This window comes from Narcine bancroftii, unplaced genomic scaffold, assembly GCF_036971445.1.
Source record: "Narcine bancroftii isolate sNarBan1 unplaced genomic scaffold, sNarBan1.hap1 Scaffold_158, whole genome shotgun sequence".
Lineage (NCBI taxonomy): Eukaryota > Metazoa > Chordata > Chondrichthyes > Torpediniformes > Narcinidae > Narcine > Narcine bancroftii.
In genome coordinates this window covers 1-8,668 of record NW_027211893.1, presented here as the reverse complement: position 1 = coordinate 8,668, position 8,668 = coordinate 1, and the positions used below count along the sequence as shown (strand labels likewise).

Here is an 8,668-nt window from a genome sequence, read left to right as displayed (position 1 = left end):
GGTCGAAAGGGGGGTCGAAAGGGGGGTCGAAAGGGGGGTCGAAAGGGGGGTCGAAAGGGGGGTCGAAAGGGGGGTCGAAAGGGGGGTCGAAAGGGGGGTCGAAAGGGGGTCGAAAGGGGGGTCGAAAGGGGGGTCGAAAGGGGGGTCGAAAGGGGGGTCGAAAGGGGGGTCGAAAGGGGGGTCGAAAGGGGGGTCGAAAGGGGGTCGAAAGGGGGGTCGAAAGGGGGGTCGAAAGGGGGGTCGAATGGGGGGTCGAAAGGGGGGTCGAAAGGGGGGTCGAAAGGGTGGTCGAAAGGGGAGTCGAAAGGGAGTCGAAAGGGGAGTCGAAAGGGGAGTCGAAAGGGGGATGAAAGGGTGATGAAAAGGGGGATGAAAGGGGGATGAAAGGGGGATGAAAGGGGGATGAAAGAGGAATAAAAGGGGGATGAAAGGGGGATGAAAGGGGGGTTGAAAGGGGGGTTGAAAGGAAGGTTGAAAGGAAGGTTGAAAGGAGGATTGAAAGGGGGGTTGAATGGGGGGTGAAAGGGAGGAAGAAAGGAGGGATAAAGGAAAAAGGGGAAAAGGGGGAAAAGGGAAGAAAGGTTAAAGGGGGGTAAAAAAGGGGGTCGAAAGGGGGGTCGAAAGGGGGATGAAAGGGGGATGAATGGGGGATGAATGGGAATGAAAGGGGATGAAAGTGGGATGCAAGGGGGATGCAAGGGGGATGCAAGGGGGATGCAAGGGGGATGCAAGGGGGATGCAAGGGGGATGAAAGGGGGATGAAAGGGGGTTGAAAGGGGGGTTGAAAGGGGGGTTGAAAGGGGGGTTGAAAGGAAGGTTGAAAGGAAGGTTGAAAGGAGGATTGAAAGGGGGGTTGAATGGGGGTTGAAAGGGAGGAAGAAAGGAGGGATAGAGGGAAAAAGAGGAAAGGGGAAAAAGGAAGAAAAGTTAAAGGGGGTAAAAAGGGGGGTCGAAAGCGGGGTCGAAAGCGGGGTCGAGAGGGGGGTCGAGAGGGGGGTCGAGAGGGGGGGTCGAGAGGGGGGTCGAGAGGGGGGTCGAGAGGGGGGTCGAGAGGGGGGTCGAGAGGGGGGTCGAGAGGGGGGTCGAGAGGGGGGTCGAGAGGGGGGTCGAGAGGGGGGTCGAGAGGGGGGTCGAGAGGGGGGTCGAGAGGGGGGGTCGAGAGGGGGGTCGAGAGGGGGTCGAGAGGGGGGTCGAGAGGGGGGTCGAGAGGGGGGTCGAGAGGGGGTCGAGAGGGGGGTCGAGAGGGGGTCGAGAGGGGGGTCGAGAGGGGGTCGAGAGGGGGGTCGAGAGGGGGGTCGAGAGGGGGGGTCGAGAGGGGGGTCGAGAGGGGGGTCGAGAGGGGGTCGAGAGGGGTCGAGAGGGGGGTCGAGAGGGGGGTCGAGAGGGGGGTCGAGAGGGGGTCGAGAGGGGGGTCGAGAGGGGGGTCGAAAGGGGGGTCGACAGGGGGGTCGACAGGGGGGGGGGGTCGACAGGGGGGTCGACAGGGGGGTCGACAGGGGGGTCGAGAGGGGGGTCGAGAGGGGGGTCGAGAGGGGGGTCGAGAGGGGGGTCGAGAGGGGGGGTCGAGAGGGGGGTCGAGAGGGGGGTCGAGAGGGGGGTCGAGAGGGGGGCCGAGAGGGGGGTCCGAGAGGGGGGTCGAGAGGGGGGTCGAGAGGGGGGTCGAGAGGGGGGGTCGAGAGGGGGGTCGAGAGGGGGGTCGAGAGGGGGGTTGAAGGGGGGGTCGAAGGGGGGTCGAAGGTGGGGTCGAAGGGGGGGTCGAAGGGGGGGTCGAAGGGGGGGTCGAAAGGGGGGTCGAAAGGGGGGTCGAAGGGGGTCGAAAGGGGGTCGAAAGGGGGACGAAAGGGGGCGAAAGGGGGACGAAAAGGGGGTCGAAAGGGGGGTCGTAAGGGGGGTCGTAAGGGGGGTCGAAAGGGGGGTCGAAAGGGGGGTCGAAAGGGGGGTCGAAAGGTGGGTTCGAAAGGGAGGTCGAGGGGGGGTCGAAAGTGTGGTCGAAAGGGGGGGTCGAAAGGGGGGTCGTAAGGGAATGAAAGAGGGGATGGGAAGGGGATGAAAGGGGGATGAAAGGGGGATGAAAGGGGATGAAAGGGGGTGGAAAGGGGGGTGGAAAGGGGGGTGGAAAGGGGGTGGAAAGGGGGGTGGAAATGGGGGTGGAAAGGGGGGTGGAAATGGGGGTGGAAAGGGGGGTGGAAAGGGGGGTGGAAAGGGGGGTGGAAAAGGGGGGTGGAAAGGGGGGTGGAAAGGGGGGTGGAAAGGAGGGTCGAAAGGGGGGTCAAAAGGGGGTCGAAATGGGGTTCGAAAGGGGGGTCGAAAGGGGGTCGAAAGGGGGGTCGAAAAGGGGGGTCGAAAGGGGGTCGAAAGGGGGTTCGAAAGTGGGGTCGAAATGGGGGTCGAAAGGGGGGTCGAAAGGAGGGGTCGAAAGGGGGGTCGAAAGGGGGGTCGAAAGGGGTCGAAAGGGGGGTCGAAAGGGGGTCGAAAGGGGGGTCGAAAGGGGGGTCGAAAGGGGTGTCGAAAGGGGTGTCGAAAGGGGATGAAAGGGGGATGAAAGGGGGATGAAAGGGGGATAAAAGGGGGATGAAAGGGGGGGTTGAAAGGAAGGTTGAAAGGAGGATTGAAAGGGGGGTTGAATGGGGGGTTGAAAGGGAGGAAGAAAGGAGGGATAAAGGGAAAAAGAGAAAAGGGGGAAAAGGGAAGAAAGGTTAAAGGGGGTCGAAAGGGGGGTGGAAAGGGGGGTGGAAAGGAGGGTGGAAAGGGGGGTGGAAAGGGGTCGACAGGGGGTCGAGAGGGGGGTCGAAAGGGGGGTCGAAAGGGGGGTCGAAAGGGGGGTCGAAAGGGGGGGTCGAAAGGGGGGTCGAAAGGGGGGTCGAAAGGGGGGTCGAAAGGGGGGTCGAAAGGGTGGTCGAAAGGGGAGTCGAAAGGGGAGTCGAAAGGGGGATGAAAGGGTGATGAAAGGGGGATGAAAGGGGGATGAAAGGGGGATGAAAGGGGATGAAAGAGGAATAAAAGGGGGATGAAAGGGGGATGAAAGGGGGGTTGAAAGGGGGGTTGAAAGGAAGGTTGAAAGGAAGGTTGAAAGGAGGATTGAAAGGGGGGGTTGAATGGGGGTTGAAAGGGAGGAAGAAAGGAGGGATAAAGGGAAAAAGGGGGAAAAAGGGAAGAAAGGTTAAAGGGGGTAAAAAAGGGGGTCGAAAGGGGGGTCGAAAGGGGATGAAAGGGGGATGAATGGGGATGAATGGAATGAAAGGGATGAAAGTGGGATGCAAGGGGGATGCAAGGGGGATGCAAGGGGGATGCAAGGGGGATGCAAGGGGGATGCAAGGGGGATGCAAGGGGGATGCAAGGGGGATGCAAGGGGGATGCAAGGGGGATGCAAGGGGGATGCAAGGGGGATGCAAGGGGGATGCAAGGGGGATGCAAGGGGATGAAAGGGGGATGAAAGGGGGTTGAAAGGGGGGTTGAAAGGGGGGTTGAAAGGGGGGTTGAAAGGAAGGTTGAAAGGAAGGTTGAAAGGAGGATTGAAAGGGGGGTTGAATGGGGGGTTGAAAGGGAGGAAGAAAGGAGGGATAGAGGGAAAAAGAGGAAAAGGGGGAAAAAGGAAGAAAAGTTAAAGGGGGTAAAAAGGGGGGTCGAAAGCGGGGTCGAGAGGGGGGTCGAGAGGGGGGTCGAGAGGGGGGTCGAGAGGGGGGTCGAGAGGGGGTCGAGAGGGGGGTCGAGAGGGGGGTCGAGAGGGGGGTCGAGGAGGGGGGTCGAGAGGGGGGTCGAGTGGGGGGGTCGAGAGGGGGGTCGAGAGGGGGGTCGAGAGGGGGGTCGAAAGGGGGGTCGAAAGGGGGGTCGAAAGGGGGGTCGAAAGGGGGGTCGAAAGGGGGTCGAAGGGGGTCGAAAGGGGGTCGAAAGGGGGGTCGAAAGGGGGTCGAAAGTGGGGGCCGAAAGGGGGGTCGAAAGGGGGGTCGAAAGGGGGGTCGAAAGGGGGGTCGAAAGGGGGGTCGAAAGGGGGGTCGAAAGGGGGGTCGAAAGGGGGGTCGAAAGGGGGGTCGAAAGGGGGGTCGAAAGGGGGGTCGAAAGGGGGGTCGAAAGGGGGGTCGAAAGGGGGGTCGAAAGGGGGGTCGAAAGGGGGGTCGAAAGGGGGGTCGATAGGGGGGTCGATAGGGGGTCGAAAGGGGGGTCGAAAGGGGGGTCGAAAGGGGGTCGAAAGGGGGGGTCGAAAGGGGGGTCGAAAGGGGGGTCGAAAGGGGGGTCGAAAGGGGGGTCGAAAGGGGGGTCGAAAGGGGGTCGAAAGGGGGGTCGAAAGGGGGGTCGAAAGGGGGGTCGAAAGGGGGGTCGAAAGGGGGTCGAAAGGGGGGTCGAAAGGGGGGTGGAAAGGGGGGTGGAAAGGGGGGTGGAAAGGGGAGACGAAAGGGGGGGTCGAAAGGGGGGTCGAAAGGGGGGTCGAAAGGGGGGTCGAAAGGGGGGGTCGAAAGGGGGGTCGAAAGGGGGGTCGAAAGGGGGGTCGAAAGGGGGGTCGAAAGGGGGGTCGAAAGGGGGGTCGAAAGGGGGGTCGAAAGGGGGGTCGAAAGGGGGGTCGAAAGGGGGGTCGAAAGGGGGGGGTCGAAAGGGGGTCGAAAGGGGAGTCGAAAGGGGAGTCGAAAGGGGGGTCGAAAGGGGGGTCGAAAGGGGGGTCGAAAGGGGGGGTCGAAAGGGGGGTCGAAAGGGGGGTCGAAAGGGGGGGTCGAAAGGGGGGTCGAAAGGGGGGTCGAAAGGGGGGGTCGAAAGGGGGGTCGAAAGGGGGGTCGAAAGGGGGGTCGAAAGGGGGGTCGAAAGGGGGGTCGAAAGGGGGGTCGAAAGGGGGGTCGAAAGGGGGTCGAAAGGGGGGTCGAAAGGGGGGTCGAAAGGGGGGTCGAAAGGGGGGTCGAAAGGGGGTCGAAAGGAGTGTCGAAAGGGTGTCGAAAGGGGGGTCGTAAGGGGGGTCGAAAGGGGGTCGAAAGGGGGGGTCGAAAGGGGGGTCGAAAGGGGGGTCGAAAGGGGGGTCGAAAGGGGGTGGAAAGGGGGGTGGAAAGGGGGGTGGAAAGGGGGGTGGAAAGGGGGTAGAAAGGGGGTAGAAAGGGGGGTCGAAAGGGGGGTGGAAAGGGGGGTGGAAAGGGGAGACTAAAGAGGGGTCGAAAGGGGGGTCGAAAGGGGGGTCGAAAGGGGGGTCGAAAGGGGGGTCGAAAGGGGGGTCGAAAGGGGGTCGAAAGGGGGGTCGAAAGGGGGGTCGAAAGGGGGGTCGAAAGGGGGGTCGAAAGGGGGGTCGAAAGGGGGGTCGAAAGGGGGGTCGAAAGGGGGTCGAAAGGGGGGTCGAAAGGGGGGTCGAAAGGGGGGTCGAAAGGGGGGTCGAAAGGGGGGTCGAAAGGGGGGTCGAAAGGGGGGTCGAAAGGGGGGACGCAAGGGGGGACGCAAGGGGGGTCGAAAGGGGGGTCGAAAGGGGGGTCGAAAGGGGGGTCGAAAGGGGGGTCGAAAGGGGGGTCGAAAGGGGGGTCGAAAGGGGGGTCGAAAGGGGGGTCGAAAGGGGGGTCGAAAGGGGGGTCGAAGGGGGGTCGAAAGGGGGGTCGAAAGGGGGTCGAAAGGGGGGTCGAAAGGGGGGTCGAAAGGGGGTCGAAAGGGGGGTCGAAAGGGGGGTCGAAAGGGGGGTCGAAAGGGGGGTCGAAAGGGGGGTCGAAAGGGGGGTCGAAAGGGGGGTCGAAAGGGGGGTCGAAAGGGGGGTCGAAAGGGGGGTCGAAAGGGGGGTCGAAAGGGGGGTCGAAAGGGGGGTCGCAAGGGGGGGTCGCAAGGGGGGTCGCAAGGGGGGAAGCAAGGGGGGTCGAAAGGGGGGTCGAAAGGGGGGTCGAAAGGGGGGTCGAAAGGGGGGTCGAAAGGGGGGTCGAAAGGGGGGTCGAAAGGGGGGTCGAAAGGGGGGTCGAAAGGGGGTCGAAAGGGGGGTCGAAAGGGGGGGTCGAAAGGGGGGTCGAAAGGGGGGTCGAAAGGGGGGTCGAAAGGGGGGTCGAAAGGGGGGTCGAAAGGGGGGTCGAAAGGGGGTTCGAAAGGGGGTTCGAAAGGGGGTTCGAAAGGGGGTTCGAAAGGGGGTTCGAAAGGGGGTTCGAAAGGGGTTCGAAAGGGGGGTCGAAAGGGGGGTCGAAAGGGGGGTCGAAAGGGGGGTCGAAAGGGGTGGTCGAAAGGGGGGTCGAAAGGGGGGTCGAAAGGGGGGTCGAAAGGGGGGTCGAAAGGGGGGTCGAAAGGGGGGTCGAAAGGGGGGTCGAAAGGGGGGTCGAAAGGGGGGTCGAAAGGGGGTCGAAAGGGGGGTCGAAAGGGGGTCGAAAGGGGGTCGAAAGGGGGGTCGAAAGGGGGGTCGAAAGGGGGGGTCGAAAGGGGGGTCGAAAGGGGGGTCGAAAGGGGGGGTCGAAAGGGGGGTCGAAAGGGGGGTCGAAAGGTGGGTCGAAAGGTGGGTCGAAAGGGGGGTCGAAAGGGGGGTCGAAAGGGGGGTCGAAAGGGGGGTCGAAAGGGGGGGTCGAAAGGGGGGTCGAAAGGGGGGTCGAAAGGGGGGTCGAAAGGGGGGTCGAAAGGGGGGTCGAAAGGGGGGTCGAAAGGGGGGTCGAAAGGGTGGTCGAAAGGGTGGTCGAAAGGGGAGTCGAAAGGGGAGTCGAAAGGGGGATGAAAGGGGGATGAAAGGGGGATGAAAGGGGGATGAAAGGGGGATGAAAGGGGGATGAAAGGGGATGAAAGAGGAATAAAAGGGGGATGAAAGGGGGATGAAAGGGGGGTTGAAAGGGGGGTTGAAAGGAAGGTTGAAAGGAAGGTTGAAAGGAGGATTGAAAGGGGGGTTGAATGGGGGGTTGAAAGGGAGGAAGAAAGGAGGATAAAGGGAAAAAGGGGAAAGGGAAGAAAGGTTAAAGGGGGTAAAAAAGGGGGTCGAAAGGGGGGTCGAAAGGGGATGAAAGGGGGATGAATGGGGGATGAATGGGGATGAATGGGAATGAAAGGGGATGAAAGTGGGATGCAAGGGGGGATGCAAGGGGGATGCAAGGGGGATGCAAGGGGATGCAAGGGGGATGCAAGGGGGATGCAAGGGGGATGCAAGGGGGATGCAAGGGGGATGAAAGGGGGATGAAAGGGGGTTGAAAGGGGGGTTGAAAGGGGGTTGAAAGGGGGGTTGAAAGGGGGGTTGAAAGGAAGGTTGAAAGGAAGGTTGAAAGGAGGATTGAAAGGGGGGTTGAATGGGGGGTTGAAAGGGAGGAAGAAAGGAGGGATAGAGGGAAAAAGAGGAAAAGGGGAAAAAGGAAGAAAAGTTAAAGGGGGTAAAAAGGGGGGTCGAAAGCGGGGTCGAGAGGGGGGTCGAGAGGGGGTCGAGAGGGGGGTCGAGAGGGGGGTCGAGAGGGGGGTCGAGAGGGGGTCGAGAGGGGGGTCGAGAGGGGGGTCGAGAGGGGGGTCGAGAGGGGGGTCGAGAGGGGGGTCGAGAGGGGGGTCGAGAGGGGGGTCGAGAGGGGGGTCGAGTGGGGGGTCGAGAGGGGGGGGGTCGAAGGGGAAGGGGGGTCGAAAGGGGGGTCGAAAGGGGGGTCGAAAGGGGGGTCGAAAGGGGGGGTCGAAAGGGGGGTCGAAAGGGCGGGTCGAAAGGGGGGGTCGAAAGGGGTGGTCGAAAGGGGGGTCGAAAGGGGGGTCGAAAGGGGGGTCGAAAGGGGGGTCGAAAGGGGGGTCGAAAGGGGTCGAGGGGGGTCGAAAGGGGGGTCGAAAGGGGGGTCGAAAGGGGGGTCGAAAGGGGGGTCGAAAGGGGGGTCGAAAGGGGGGTCGAAAGGGGGTCGAAAGGGGTGGTCGAAAGGGGGGTCGAAAGGGGTCGAAAGGGGGGTCGAAAGGGGGGTCGAAAGGGGGGTCGAAAGGGGGGTCGAAAGGGGGTCGAAAGGGGGGGTCGAAAGGGGGGTCGAAAGGGGGGTCGAAAGGGGGGTCGAAAGGGGGGTCGAAAGGGGGGTCGAAAGGGGGGTCGAAAGGGGGGTCGAAAGGGGGGTCGAAAGGGGGGTCGAAAGGGGGGTCGAAAGGGGGTCGAAAGGGGGTCGAAAGGGGGCGGTCGAAAGGGGGTCGAAAGGGGGGTCGAAAGGGGGGTCGAAAGGGGGGTCGAAAGGGGGGTCGAAAGGGGGGTCGAAAGGGGGTTCGAAAGGGGGTTCGAAAGGGGGTTCGAAAGGGGGTTCGAAAGGGGGTTCGAAAGGGGTTCGAAAGGGGGGTTCGACGAGAGGGCGAAGAGAGGGCGAAGAGAGGGCGAGAGAGGCGAAGAGGAGAGGGCGAAGAGAGGGCGAAGAGAGGGCGAAGAGAGGGCGAAGAGGGCGAAGAGAGGGCGAAGAGAGGGCGAAGAGAGGGCGAAGAGAGGGCGAAGAGAGGGCGAAAGAAGAGGGCGAAGAGAGGGCGAAGATGAGGGCGAAGAGAGGGCGAAGAGAGAGGGCGAAGAGAGGGCGAAGAGAGGGCGAAGAGAGGGCGAAGAGAGGGCGAAGAGAGGGCGAAGAGAGGGCGAAGAGAGGGCGAAGAGAGGGCGAAGAGAGGGCGAAGAGAGGGCGAAGAGAGGGCGAAGAGAGGGCGAAGAGAGGGCGAAGAGAGGGCGAAGAGAGGGCGAAGAGAGGGCGAAGATGAGGGCGAAGAGAGGCGAAGAGAGGGCGAAGAGAGGGCGAAGAGATGAGGGCGAAGAAGAGGGCGAAGAGAGGGA

General features: G+C 63.1%; 1 protein-coding gene across 1 annotated transcript; it reads left to right on the top strand.

Annotated features, from left to right (window-relative positions):
• Positions 1 to 5,317: 5,317 nt before the first annotated feature.
• LOC138750512 (rRNA 2'-O-methyltransferase fibrillarin-like) lies at positions 5,318 to 8,641 on the top strand (the record flags this gene model as incomplete). The annotated part of the gene is made up of 5 exons (XM_069912588.1): positions 5,318 to 5,413; positions 5,907 to 5,969; positions 7,413 to 7,460; positions 7,760 to 7,790; positions 8,574 to 8,641. Coding segments are annotated over 5 exons (306 nt in total), but the record flags the coding sequence as incomplete, so codon positions are not given.
• Between the last annotated feature and the right edge of the window lie 27 nt (positions 8,642 to 8,668).